This window comes from Notolepis coatsorum, assembly GCF_963971535.1.
Source record: "Notolepis coatsorum genome assembly, chromosome: 11".
Taxonomy (NCBI): Eukaryota; Metazoa; Chordata; class Actinopteri; order Aulopiformes; family Paralepididae; genus Notolepis; species Notolepis coatsorum.
This window is the reverse complement of record NC_140175.1, coordinates 94,583,374-94,597,988: the sequence shown is the minus strand read 5'-3', so window position 1 is coordinate 94,597,988 and position 14,615 is coordinate 94,583,374. Positions and strand designations below refer to the sequence as shown.

Here is a 14,615-nt window from a genome sequence, read left to right as displayed (position 1 = left end):
CAAATTTTATTATTTATTTTTCTATTTCATTGAACATTGCACATGTTAAAAGCAATTTTTTTACTCAAAATGTGAGTATTACCAAGTCAACTTGTGTTCTTAAAACAATGACAATAAACATAGTTTTATTAGGTTGAAATAATGTGGTTGTGTACTTATTTTTCTGTTAACTTATTATGGATTGAAAACTGGTTCTGGTAACTTATTATTATTATTTTTTTTACAGTGTAGTCTTGCGATCAATCAAAACTTATTTACACGATATACCTCACATTCACCCTCCATTCACATCCTGGTGTTCCCCATTAGGCCTGTAGGTGGAGCTATGACAGCACACGTACAGTACACACACCGATGGTGTGTGATGTGTCCAAAAATGAATGGGCAAATGTGAGTGAAATGGTCACACTGTATGCAGCTGTTTGTCTACATTGCATTCCCCCCCCCAACTCAGATTTAGGGTTGATCCAACCATCATAATAATATTGTTAATAATAACAATAACAATAATGATGTAATAATGTACAAATTATCATTAAAAATACCTGATTATGAGAGAGAAAAAATGTATGATTCATGGAATATTGTTGAGGCACACTAGTTGCAACTATATTTCAAACAGGCACTCCATGTCAAAAAGGTTGCTGACCCCTGCCCTGGATGATCAATTTGCTCATCTAATGTATCTGTGGGGGTATTAAAAGTCTTAAGTATTGGGCGGCTGAGTTGGCACAGTGTGCAAGGCGCTCGCCACTAACGCAGGAGATGCTGTTATCGAGCCCAGCTCTCGGCGTTGCTACCGGCTTGGCCGGTCGTCATACTAACACAATTGGCAGTGTTAGAGGGTGGGAAAGCCGGTGGGTGGGAATTGGACGTTGTGGACAGCGACTCCTACAGGTTGGTTGGGTGACACCTGTACAGCAGAAACAGGAAGTATCGGGGGCAGCGTGAGCCTCCCACGCGTTACTCCTCGCCACAGAGTTCAAGCTGTCTGGTGAAAAGATGCGACAGGCTGCCTCCTCATGTACTGGAGGGGACACGTGATGCAAGGCTTCTATCCTCACTACAGCCGACCAGTGGGAGGCATAGTCTAGCAATGTTCAAGACAGGGGAGGGAAGAATTGGAACTAGGAAATTGGGATGGGAGAAAAATAAGGAGACAAAGTGGATAAAAAAAGTATTAAATTCATAATTCTCAATTTAAGGCAGGGGTATCAAACTCGCGGCCCGCAGGCCAATTGCAGCCCGAGGGATGATATTTTGCCGCCCCCTACTTGACATTAAAGTTTAGTGTTAATGCGGCCCGTGCGCAACTGTTTGCCGAGTCGTTGCGCGAGAGTTGGACGTTTTATTTATTTTATCACTTGTTGGCTACCCTAGCGCAGGCTCATGACAGCAACGTCACGTTAGTGACTTAGTTGAAACGTGATTCCGGAGTGATATCAAGTAAAGTGGAAGGCAAATGCATCCTCGCTATCTCCTCTGACTGCGAGCAGTGCTCTGCATGTCCGGCTGCACTGCCACTGTCTGTGTCTGTGTACGGGTCTGGTCCAATCACATTCAGCGTCCCGTCAGTGTTTTTCCCCCTCACCCACAGTCTGCGAATCAGATGCAGAGTAGGGCAGGTCTTCACGGACTGCATGTCGTCTATCTCTTTCAGTCAGTCAGAGCAGAGTTGACAGCGCATCTACAGTAAACTCGCTCCCAGTTTTATCTCCGTGAGATAAATGTAGCTACTAGTAGCCTAGTTTCGCCACCAGGCAGCCAGCAGAAAAATATGGCATTTTCAAAGATGGTCAGTAAAAGAAAAAATCGACTGCAATTCAAAGGTGAATGGACTGAAAAATATGCGTTCATCCTGAGTCCCAGCACCAAACCAATGTGACTATATGCCAAGAAACTGTAGCAATTTGAAAATAACGTATGACTGAAGTGATGGAGACCATGTTTGAAGGCAAACAAAAGCAAATCCCCCTCAGATCGCACAGCAACCAGAATAACTGAAATACTGGCTGGTGATTTGATTAAACAGCTTTGTGATAGAATAAAAAAAAATTTACAGTGCATTTTCATAGCTGTGAATGAGTCCACTGACACCACTGAGAAGCCTATGTTCTGAAGAACCATTCATGTTCTGAAATGTTATTGCTGAAGATTGGATCAGTTGTACTTTTCTTTTAATACTTGAAACCCTTTTTTTGTGGAATATTTGATGCGGCCCAGCCTCACCCAGACTCTACCTCCAGCGGCCCCCAGGTAAATTGAGTTTGAGACTCCTGATTTAAGGCCTTAATAGGTAAAAGTCTTTCATTTGGTATTAAAAAGTCTTAAATTTAACTTGTTGAAACATGCAGTTACCCCGTCATAATATCAGACTGCCTGCTAAAGGCATTTGTCATACAGTCTCAAAATGAAACAAATTTTCATTCAACTATATTTCAGAAATAACTTTGTGGGTTAACTTAACAAAAATTGCCTGTGAAGATTCACAATATATCCCACAATATGACGACACGCGTAGTATACGCTAAACCGATATCAATACCTCGCCCGGCCCTAATAACCAAACCACCCCACCGCTGACCCCGCGGTGAAACTCCCCGCTCTGCCTTTACATGTTTGTAATCCTCTTGAGGTGTTGGACAGAGACTTAAAGGCTCCTATTGACCCGACTGATCCGTCTCGTCCTCTCCTCACTCCTCAGTACCAACATTACAACGGCATTGATTTTGACTGCGAGCTGCGTCTGCTGATCCATCAGAGCCTGGCCGGGGGAATCATCGGGGTGAAAGGTGCCAAGATCAAGGAGCTGAGAGAGGTAAGACGAGGGGAGGGAGGGAGGGAGGGAGGCGGACGTCCGGGGCCCCTCACCCAGCTGTTCCGCGCCATTAGTCCAGGCTGTAGATGAATAATCCGCTTGGGGAAGTTTCTCTTGTAAATGTGCTCGAATGTATTGCTAGCCCTGCAGATTATATCGCTGCCTTTTCCTCTTTGGCTACATTCACACTGCAGGCAAAAAAAGAGGCCCAAATCAGATTATTATTATTATTTAATTTTCTTTGGATCATGTTCAAGTGTGAACCGCACAAATCACATGGAATATGATTTTTTTCCATTCTGATTTGGGCCACTTACATATTTAAAAATTGTCATACATCAAACGCTACGTTCACACTGCAAGCCTTAGCATTCAATTCTGATTTATTGCTCAGATCCTATTTTCTTTGTTTGGCTGGTCACATTATTAAAATGTGGCCAATATCAGATTCCAGTGTGAACTGGTCACGCTCCTGAACTGACCTGCATGCGTCTGCACTCTGCCTGTGGACATTTCTTGACCAATGTCAATCTAGAGTGACATGAAATGCACAAGATATTAAATTGGTGTGTTCAGTGTTGCTATGTGTTTTTTTTGCTAGTGCGGTCGTGAAATTGGTATTAAAAAGTCGTGGAAACCTGCAGATACCTGCCCTGCGCTCCGTTGCTCTGCCGGTGTATTCATGACTCTTCTTAACCTCCCAGAACACTAAGACCACCATCAAGCTGTTCCAGGAGTGCTGTCCTCAATCCACCGACAGAGTGGTGCTGGTCGGGGGGAAGCCAGATCGAGTCGTCGAGTGCATCAAAGTGATCCTGGAGCTGGTGTCGGAGGTAACGTCATGGCCGTGCGCCATTTTGTTCTATACACCACAGTCAAAATTCAATTTTTCAAACTTTAATACGGACTTGTGGTCCAGTTAATATAATAATAATTGAAATTTCTTTATTGGGAAAAATAACCCCTTGAGATGAGACCATCTCCTTTTCCAGGGGGTCTGCAAAAACGAAAATACAGAGATATTTTGACAACCATAAAAAAAACTAAAATAAAAAAACAACAGAATAAACAACACCCGCCAAAAAATAATAAAATAAAAAGCATACAACAGTAACATGTCAACAACAACAACACAATGACAAGAACATGAACAACAACACCAGAAATGGTTCATATATCTGTTATGATATTGAGGTCAAAAACATGAGCAGGTCATCTCACAGTGAGAGGACAGCATAGTTTTAAACAATTTAAAAGATGATATTGAACAGATTTTTTTCTAAGATAAAAATGTAAACTTACACTACCTAATATAAAATTACACACAACAGGCAAAAATAACATCACTTAAAATACACATCAATGTCCCACAAATGGACAGCTGTGCCAATGTCTCCACATAGATGAGTGGTAATGTGTGGCACTGAGCCTAATGTCTGTTAAAACCAGAATGATCTAATTTCCAGTCATTTAGCAGACGGATACATTTATACATGAGATTTCTTAAAACGGCTTGGAAGGTATTGGCACGTGCAGCCACAGACATTTCACTTGCACTACACCATCTAGGTCTTTTGAGTAATATTCTCATGGCATCGTTATAAGCTACTTGAAGTCTCCGCAAACTTGCTTTTTTTGTAGCTTGACCACAAGTGTGCAGTATAAAGTGGTGTACAATATGCTCTGAACAGAGACACTTTCACTCCATCTGTAGCTGTACACATACTAAACTTGCGTGAGAGAGTGTTCGCTTGTGCATACATCCTGCGGCATTGCCTGTATATATCATCATCGGTCATTTGTTCTGTAATAAAATATATTTGACCTTTTCACAGACCCCAAGATTATTTTCAGACAATTTTTGAAGTAATACGATGTGTAACATTTATGCATTAAAATGTCTAAAAGGGAAAAGACCAATGTTTATTATCAGTCGGGTCAATTAGGAACAAATTCTCATTTACAATGACGGTCTGGCGAGAGGACAAAAGGGCCTCTCAAAGGGTAACTGGGGAAAGGGTCAAAAAATGTCATGCATCACAGAAGTAAGGGCAATAATTAAAACGCACATCAAGCAAACAACCAAATAAAATGACACGGTATGTAATACATGCATACATATGTCAAATTTCAGTTTAAAAGGCTGAGTTGACTGGTGCAGTTTATATATTTTGTTGTGTACTTTATTTCCAACAAAGTTGAAATCCGTAATTTCAAATCAAAAACGTGGGGCATGTCCTGTGGTCGGTCGCCTGTGGTCGTATCCCCTGTTCCCCCTCCCTCACCCAACCCGTAGCGCGACGAACCGCCGTGCCTCCGATATCGCGCTGTGATTGACTGATTGCCTCTTAACACTTTCAGCGGCAGCCGTTTTATCCATCCTTGTAGTCAATGGGCCACGCTTTAAAAGATAGGGATTTTCACTGTGCGTCACAATGTTTGCAGGGCTATATCTATATTCTATATTATAGCTATGGAGACAATACTATGGCTCATTTGACAGTCACCATCTATCGTCCAACATGTAAAAAAGAGTCAATCTTTTCATGTATACGTTCGCGTGTTATCCCGTGGTGAATATTGTATAGTTTCAGAGTGATCCTGGCTAATTCCTGGAAGCTGCGTTATGGAGCTCTATGTGAATTTTGCTAAAGGCGTTTGCGTTGCTCACCTGGACACGTTACTATTTCCAAATCAAAGGTATATAATAGGTATTATGTTTCATCATGAATGCATCAAAAGGGGGGGGGGGGGGGGGGGGTCGTTTTTTGATGCTCTGATCGTCAGCAACGGCATTTCTTTTTTAATACTACATACGCTGACCGTTGCGATCGATGTGAAATCATTGTTTGATCAAAGTAGGAGTGATGTCATATAGTCCTTACCTTTACTAGGAGGTATCCCAAAAAGAATATTCCAATTGTCTGATCGCGATTTCCAGTATTGATGTCTTATCGGGTCCCTGAAATGAACTGGCGGACGGATGCCCATCCCTGGTTTCTATGCCCTTCACTCCTCACTCCTCCCTCCTGTAAACCCACAGGCTCCCATCAAAGGCCGCGCCCAGCCCTACGACCCCAACTTCTACGACGAGACGTACGACTACGGTGGCTTCACCATGATGTTCGAGGACCGGGGGCGGCGGCCGATGGGCGGCGGGTTCCCCATGCGCGGGGGGCGGGGCGGTGGCGGCTTCGAGCGCATGCCCCCGGGGGGTCGTGGCGGCAGACCCATGCCCCCCTCCTCCAGACGGGAGTACGAGGACATTAGCCCCCGCCGTGGACCGCCGCCGCCGCTCAGCAGGGGGGTGCGAGGGGGCAGCAGGGCTCGCAACCTGCCTCTTCCCCCGCCGCCACCGCCGAGAGGGTGAGGAGGAGGAGGAGACGGGTCTATTGAGCGTGTTCACCTTTAGTTCAGGGTATCTGCAGGGTAGTAAAAAGTCATAATTCTCAATTTAAGGTATTAAAAAGTCTTACATTAAGTTGCACAGGTATTACTTTGGAGGGGCGGGGGGCATGCTTGGCTGTCGGGAGATTAAATAATATTAAATATATGAAATGTTTTTTGTATTCAAGTCGTAGTTTGACAGCTTGGTGTGTCTGGTGAAAGCTTGTATGGAACATGTGGGAATATAAATTGGCACGTGAAGTGCCGCAAGTGCAGCCGCCAGTTCAGTATTTTTTTGCTAGTATGGTTGTGAAATTGGTATTACATTTTGCTCTGGTATTAAAGTCTTACATTGTAACTTGTTGAAACCTGCAGATGCCCTGTAACACATTGACCCAGTTCTACCTTAGACCAAGTCTGTGACTTTATTTTGACATTTTCCCCCTGTTCTGACGTGGTTTTCAGAGGAGACCGCTTCTCCCACGGCAGCTATCACGGCAGCATGGACGACCGACCAAGGTGAGCACACTGGCCCGCCATGGAGCCTCAACCCCGACGCCAGAGCGCTTAGATGTTCCTAAACAGTTGTCAATATTATCTGCTCTAGTCCTTATTGATTTTTGTTCTCCGCTCGGCGTCGGAACGGCCACCCATCGGGCCCCTGATTCAGAGTCTGGTCACTGCTCATCTGTAGAGTCTGCGTGTCTCTCTCCACACTCTCCTCTCTCTGAATGACGGCTTACGGCTGTCGGTGGCTCAGAGGGGCAGGGTGTCGTACTGGCATGATGACTGTGGATATAGTTTGGGGGGGGGGGGGGGGGGGGGGGGTACTCTTCCTTCCAAGGCAAACTTTCATGTTAACCATCTTCCCTATCCATCCACAGTGACCGAAGAGGCAGGCCAGGGGACCGTTATGACAGCATGGTGGGTGTCCCTCTGTGTTTTCCCTGTCTGTTGTTGTATTAGCCCTGGCTGCAGAACACCAGTGGCACTGGCTACGTATTACAGAGGTGATGGCTGTTTGTGAATATTGCATGTATGTTTTGTGAATATTGCATGCATGTTTTTGTGAATATTGCATGTATGTTTTGTTTCAGTGTATTGTTTTTTTTACGTCAAGAGAATGGATGGGAATTGTGTTTTTCTTTTCCTGGTGTAGTGGAAGCACAGTGACTCGTACACCGTGGCGCTCTCTTTCACCAAGCGAACACACTGGTTTAGGCCTGTTGTTGCCTGGCAACAGTCGTCTCCTTGGTTACCAAGGAGCAGCCGAGTACGTGTGTAGAGATCCGCCGGGCTAGCGAATGGAACTTGAGGTGAAACCAAAGCAGTTCCTGGACAGAGGCCTTTCAGGTTCTACCAGCAAGCAAATGGTTTCACTGCCACACGACAGAAGGTTAACCCTTTACTATCACACAACCGCCTGTCGTGTGGCAGTGAAAGGGTTAACCTTCTGTGTATTGTCGCAGTGAAAGGGTTAACCGTTTTGGTAGTGCGGCGGTGAATGGGTTAAAGAGATCCTGCAGATATTGCATTTGTGAACCGATGGTGAGTGTTAGTTGTGTGAGATGACCACAGCGAGTTGGTTCTTGTGCTGAATGTGAATGTCTTACCGTGTCTTATTTTTCCCCCCCTTGTGTGTCCTGTTGATTTCAGAGTGGAGGTGGATATGGTGAGTGTTGTTGTTTTTCCTTCTGCCTTTGACCATTATTCACACGATGGCCATTTTGCTCTCTGGTTGGGATTCCTTTCCAAGATGAGATAAGATATTCCTTCATTGATCCTCTTCAGGTGTCATAGCAGCATGGGGGGGGGTGTACAGTTATGGACAGGGTAATAGTAAGACATAAATATAGGCAATCAAATTAGATCTCAATATAAAAATATGAGGAAAGAATAAATGGTATAAACATAATTAACTGAATATAAAAATCTGAATATATATATATATATATAGTATGAGTAAGAATAAAAGTAAACAGTATACACAAAGTGCAGTAAACACAAGGTACCTTAACCGTTTCGCGGCCAACCACGTATATTGTTTTATAGGTTTTATATACGTGATTGGGTGCCATCCTTAAAAGGCCAACCACGTTACGTTTTACCACTCTGTTTTGCTTTTATTCCATTTTAATATCCTACTCAATGTCACAGAGCTGTATTTTGGCTGGAAAACGGCATATCGCGACTCCGAAAGAGCAGTACCTGCCCGATCCTGGTATTGGCGCTGTCTCGATAATGCAGTTTCCCCTGTTGCAGACCGGGTGTCACTTTTTTTTTTCATTCCGGGTTAGCTTTTCTGTTAGCCTGAAGCAAGGGCTTCAACCCGATCGCCTGGAATACTTTTTGCGACGCCGAATTCAGTATGCAGTAAAGGAATATAGCATCAGCCAATGGACATATCGATCTACCAGATGGCGATCAAATAACTGGGAAATTCTTTTTGGAATCCAACCCGCCACAGGTAAGAGCGATTTGACGTCAATTTCAGTCTGATCAGGCCTTGTTCTCATAGCCATCCACCCAGTCAGCGTATGATGTTGCAATAACGAATGCCGTTATTGGTAATCTATAATCAGAAACGACTTCCCCCGCCCCCCCCTTTCATGCTTTCATCGTGGAACATGATACCGATCATATGTATTTAGATTTTTAACTCTAGCTTTTGTAGGGCCGAAACGATTTAACGTTATTAGTTTAGCGCCCTATAACTAGCTTTGCAGCAATTACCCCAGACCATTGCGCTATATCAGGGGTGGCCGGCTCGCGGGCCGCATGCGGCTCTTTGCCCCGTCAATGTGCGGCTCTTCCATCCATAAAAAAAAAATATATATATATATATATTTCTTTTTATGTCACTCATTCCATAAGGACGTAGAATAAACAATTACAATGGTCCATTTGCATGTTCTTGGTATCTGAATCTAGGGACATATATGGATCAGTCAGAAATAGTGTGTGTTACTAGGCTTGAGTAAATTGTAATGAACCAAAGGAGTATCAATTCTATTTAAAAAAAATTTTTTAAATCGTTTACTCTGAATAACACCATGCTAAAATTGACCAGCCCTGAAAAATCTAAGCAAATTAATAAAGGGAAGATGATTAAACAGAAGGTTTTGCAGATACAGTACTGAATTCTGCCATCTTTTTTATAATGTAAATTTCTCCACCATTTTTCATCGTATTGCAACACCGTTTTTTGCAAGACGTTCACAGAAAGGTAGAGAAACTAACTGCGTTCTGTTTTATGGCAATAACGTTCAGGTTTGTGGGAGATAATCCCAAAAAATAAGAGAAATAAAAAAGTAAATCCAGAAGTCAGATGATTGACAGGGGCTGGTGTGAGCTGGCTAGGGTAGTTTTTTCGAAATTCGAAAGCCCAGAGTCTCTTCCTTCAAAAGACTACACTCGCTTTTGGCTGTGCCACTTCCTCCTGTCAATATGCGCCGGTTTTTCCGACTCAATGCCCTGAGATTTCTATAATCTTATATTTCACTAATAACAGTTAAAATAATTGGTAAACAAACGTAATGCTGAAAATATACACTTTTACTGTATATCTCGGGCTTAAGAGGTTAACCCTGTGAGGCCCAAATTAAAAAGACATTAGCAACTTCAGAGTCCTCCGTGTCCTCTGTGTCTCTCTCCTCTGTGTCTCTCCTCTGTGTCTCTTCTGTCTCTGTCTCTCCTCAGTGTGTCTCCTCTGTTTCTCCTCAGTGTCTCTCCTCTGTCTCCTCTGTGTCTCTCCTCAGTGTCTCTCTGTCTCTCTCTGTGTCTCTCCTCTCTCCTCTGTCTCTCTCCTCAGTGTCTCCTCTGTCTCTCTCCTCTCTCCTCTGTCTCTCTCCTCAGTGTCTCTCCTCTGTCTCTCTTCTCAGTGTCTCCTCTGTGTCTCTCCTCTGTGTCTCTCCTCAGTGTCTCCTCTGTGTCTCTCCTCTGTGTCTCCTCTGTGTCTCTCCTCTGTGTCTCTCCTCTCTCTCATCTGTCTCTCTCCTCAGTGTCTCCTCTGTGTCTCTCCTCTCTCCTCAGTGTCTCTCCTCTGTCTCTCTGTCTCCTCAGTGTCTCTCCTCAGTGTCTCTCCTCAGTGTCTCTCCTCTGTCTCTCTGTCTCCTCAGTGTCTCTCCTCAGTGTCTCTCCTCAGTGTCTCTTCTCTGTCTCTCCTCAGTGTCTCCTCAGTGTCTCCTTTGTGTCTCTCTGTGTCTCTCCTCTGTGTCTCTCAGTGTCTCCTCTGTGTCTCCTCAGTGTCTCTCTGTGTCTCCTCAGTGTCTCTCTGTGTCTCCTCAGTGTCTCTCCTCAGTGTCTCTGTGTCTCTGTGTCTCTCCTCAGTGTGTCGTCTCTGTCTCCTCTGTGTCTCCTCTGTGTCTCTCCTCTGTGTCTCCTCTGTGTCTCCTCTGTGTCTCTCCTCTGTCTCTCCGTGTCTCCTCTGTGTCTCTCCTCTGTGTCTCTCCTCCGTGTCTCCTCTGTGTCTCTCTGTGTCTCCTCTGTGTCTCTCCTCAGTGTCTCCTCTCTGTGTCTCCTCTGTCTCTCTCCTCTCTCCTCTGTCTCTCCTCCGTGTCTCCTCTGTGTCTCTCCTCAGTGTCTCCTCTGTGTCTCTCCTCTGTGTCTCTCCTCTGTGTCTCTCCTCTGTGTCTCTCCTCTGTGTCTCCTCTGTGTCTCTCCTCTGTGTCTCTCCTCTGTGTCTCTCCTCAGTGTCTCTCCTCAGTGTCTCTCCTCAGTGTCTTTCCTCAGTGTCTCTCCTCAGTGTCTCCTCAGTGTGTCTCCTCAGTGTGTCTCCTCAGTGTGTCTCCTCAGTGTGTCTCCTCAGTGTGTCTCCTCAGTGTGTCTCCTCAGTGTGTCTCCTCAGTGTGTCTCCTCAGTGTGTCTCCTCAGTGTGTCTCCTCAGTGTGTCTCCTCAGTGTGTCTCCTCAGTGTGTCTCCTCTGTGTCTCCTCTGTGTCTCTCCTCTGTGTCTCTCCTCTGTGTCTCCTCCGTGTCTCCTCTGTGTCTCTCCTCTGTCCTCTGTGTCTCTCCTCTGTGTCTCTCCTCAGTGTCTCCTCTGTGTCTCTCCTCAGTGTCTCTCCTCTGTCTCCTCTGTGTCTCCTCTGTGTCTCTCCTCTGTCTCCTCTGTGTCTCCTCTGTGTCTCTCCTCTGTCTCCTCTGTGTCTCTCCTCAGTGTCTCTCCTCTGTCTCCTCTGTGTCTCTCCTCAGTGTCTCTCCTCTGTCTCCTCTGTGTCTCCTCTGTGTCTCTCCTCTGTCTCCTCTCTGTGTCTCCTCAGTGTCTCTCCTCAGTGTCTCCTCAGTGTCTCTCCTCAGTGTCTCTCCTCTGTGTCTCTCCTCTGTGTCTCTCCTCTGTGTCTCTCCTCAGTGTCTCTCCTCTGTGTCTCTCCTCAGTGTCTCTCCTCTGTGTCTCTCCTCTGTGTCTCTCCTCTGTGTCTCTCCTCAGTGTCTCTCCTCTGTGTCTCTCCTCTGTGTCTCTCCTCTGTGTCTCTCCTCAGTGTCTCTCCTCTGTGTCTCTCCTCTGTGTCTCTCCTCAGTGTCTCTCCTCTGTGTCTCTCCTCAGTGTCTCTCCTCAGTGTCTCCTCAGTGTCTCTCCTCTGTGTCTCTCCTCTGTGTCTCTCCTCTGTGTCTCTCCTCTGTGTCTCTCCTCAGTGTCTCTCCTCAGTGTCTGTCCTCTGTGATCTATCCGTTTATTCTTTGTTTTATTTTCTCCTTTTCTCCATGTTTTCAAAAGACAACAACTCCTCGTGGGAGCCCTTTCCCTCTGGTGAGTGGACGATGGTTCTTCTTCATTTAAATGTATTTTATTTTATATTATCCAGGGTATCTGCAGGGTGTTAAAGTATTTAAATGTCGGGAGGTTGTTGCGTCTAACAAGAGCTGGTATGGAACGTGCACGAATTAAATTTGGCGCGCAAGTGCAGCCACCAGTTCAGTGTCGCTATGTGGTTTTCCAATTTTTTTTGCTAGTATGGTCGTGAAACTGGTGTTAAATTTGACTGTGGTCTTAAGTGGTATTAAAAAGACTTAAATTGAACTTGTTGAAACCTGCAGATACCCTGTTATCAATGTCTCATTGTGTTTACTTGATGTTTGTTTCATGTTCTGGAATAAAAAAAATTAAAGGTTTGTAACAAGGCAACCCCCCCCCCCCCCCCCCCCAGGTGGAAGAGGCTCATACAGCGATATAGGAGGTCCAGTCATCACAACACAAGTCACCATCCCTAAAGACGTGAGTAATGGCCCATTTCCACCGACTCAGGCCAAGTCGAGCAGCACGGCTGCTTTCAATTAATCTCCTACGCAGAGGAGCGTATGCAGCCACAAGGTACGGCCATATGCTCCTCTGCATTGGAAATTAGACTTGGCCGGAGGCGGTCAGAACGTGAGCCTTAAGGCTTCTAAATATCTACTTGACACCCCGTGCCAGATAGGAGTTTGAGGCATTACAGAAAGTCGTACTTAACGTCCTTCCTGTTTTCCCGGCAGCTGGCTGGCTCCATCATAGGCAAGGGCGGCCAGAGGATCAAGCAGATCCGCCACGAGTCCGGGGCGTCCATCAAGATCGACGAGCCACTAGAGGGCTCCGAGGACCGCATCATCACCATCACAGGGACACAGGACCAGATCCAGAACGCCCAGTACCTGCTGCAGAACAGGCATGTTCGAGGAAGGTTTAGTTGTACCTTCAACCGTCGTAGTCGGGGTTCCCCACCTGCGCTGTCCACTAGAAATAATGGTGTTATTTGTGTTTAAGATAAGTTATTTCTTTATTGATCGCCTTGGGGGGAAATTCTGGCATCATAGTAGGAGGGGGGAGGTGTGCTCTGAGCTCTAAAATCCTGAACAATACAAGTGTCCTACATTTACATTTACCGGTAGTCATTTAGCTGACTCTTTTATCCAAAGCGTGTCTTTCCTTATTCCTCTTGTGCTCTGAACACATTTGACAGTCCTGAACAATACAAGTGTGTTTATTCCTCTTGTGCTCTGAACAATACCAGTGTGTTTATTCCTCTTGTGCTCTGAACAATACCAGTGTGTTTATTCCTCTTGTGCTCGTTTGTTTTCAGTGTGAAGCAGTACTCCGGGCGGTTCTTCTAGACGAGGGAAGAGGAGTGAAGCCAAACTGCCATGCCCATCATGCTCCTTCTATTCAGAGCCTACATTCCTCTGCTTTGGGTAGATGTGCCCCCCCCCCCCCCCCCCCACCGTACTACCACACAAACCCCATCATTCATCTAATATATCACATTTTATTTTAGAGAAGTTTTGAAAATTCTCAAAAAGCTGTCAAAAACAATGAGTGAATAGCCTTTTTTTGTGCTGCTTGTTTTTTTGTTTTCTTCTGGATTATTGTACTGTAATAGGAGTATAAACCTGTATGTGTGATAACTTTAGGTCTTGTGAGCCCCCCCCCCCCCCCCCCCTTTTTCAGTACAGCATGCAGAATGTAATCTTTGTTTTGTAAGGAACATTTTATGATTTTTTTAAAATGAAAATTTAAAGAATTTCTTTTGTGTTTTTGTTTTTCATTGAAAGACAAGGAGCTGTATGAAAAAAAAAATGTATATACAGTAACACATGAGAGTGCTAAGATTGGTTTAGATTGATACTATTTTCTTGGAAGGAGATGAGACGGGCCAAAAGAGGATTGTTCATTTCTCCCTCTTTTTCTCATTTTCTGCCTGATTTCAGCTCTGCCACTCTTTGGGACGGACTTGCTGTAACACGGTTGTGCATAATCATTGACATACTGGATTCCGTTTGTCTCTCAGAAGCCTTTTTTGTGTCAGTTTGTAAGCATTTTTAACACGTTAAGGCGGACTCTTTCAAGGTGCAGTTTAATGGGAGGCGAACACAGCATTGTCCGGTCCATGAGTGGCATGTCCCGTCTCTCTCTCTCTCTCTCTCTCTTACCCCTGTGATATCTGTAGTACCTGCTACAAGTCTTGAGTAAATAAATTCTGTGCCACCTTTTACTAAATGCGAGTGCTTTGTATTTGTACCAAGAAGGACCCAAGCGACATGGAGGCTACTGTGTACGATGGCTACGTTGACACTGCAGGGCGAGAGCCGCCCAAATCTTGATTTCTTTGCTCAAATGTGACTCGGATCTGACATGAAAAGGCTAATGGTGGTCAATAAAAAAATGTATTTTTATTTTTTTACAATAAAATTTAATAAAATTCTTAGTCAATCCTTTAGTATTATGGATATTAAACATGCTGGCAGAGTACATGCATCCATGTTGTCGTGAACATTTTAATTGAATAAAGAAATTCCCTATCCATAGTCGCCGTGGGAAGAGATAAAATAAAAAAATAAAATCTGTGCACGGAGACCAGCAACAATTTTTTTCTAACAGAAACCCATTGGGGGGTGCGTCAGCTAGGTCGGGAGGTGACAAGGGGGTGCACAGCCAAAAAAGT

The 14,615-nt window shown here is 44.8% G+C and overlaps 1 protein-coding gene across 2 annotated transcripts in view; it reads left to right on the top strand.

The window, feature by feature from the left end:
- Positions 1–14,170, top strand: part of hnrpkl (heterogeneous nuclear ribonucleoprotein K, like) — a 28,856-nt gene extending 14,686 nt beyond the window's left edge. The window contains exons 7-17 of one of the 2 annotated variants that reach the window (XM_084324421.1): positions 2,224–2,256; positions 2,705–2,818; positions 3,523–3,651; positions 5,862–6,184; positions 6,671–6,724; positions 7,090–7,129; positions 7,862–7,877; positions 11,918–11,950; positions 12,348–12,415; positions 12,673–12,842; positions 13,257–14,170. In XM_084324421.1, coding sequence (XP_084180547.1) covers positions 2,224–2,256; positions 2,705–2,818; positions 3,523–3,651; positions 5,862–6,184; positions 6,671–6,724; positions 7,090–7,129; positions 7,862–7,877; positions 11,918–11,950; positions 12,348–12,415; positions 12,673–12,842; positions 13,257–13,287 — 1,011 coding nt within the window. In that variant the 3' untranslated portion in view covers positions 13,288–14,170. The remainder of the gene's footprint in view (positions 1–2,223; positions 2,257–2,704; positions 2,819–3,522; positions 3,652–5,861; positions 6,185–6,670; positions 6,725–7,089; positions 7,130–7,861; positions 7,878–11,917; positions 11,951–12,347; positions 12,416–12,672; positions 12,843–13,256) is intronic. The other variant, XM_084324422.1, reaches the window with a different exon arrangement.
- Positions 14,171–14,615: the final 445 nt, after the last annotated feature.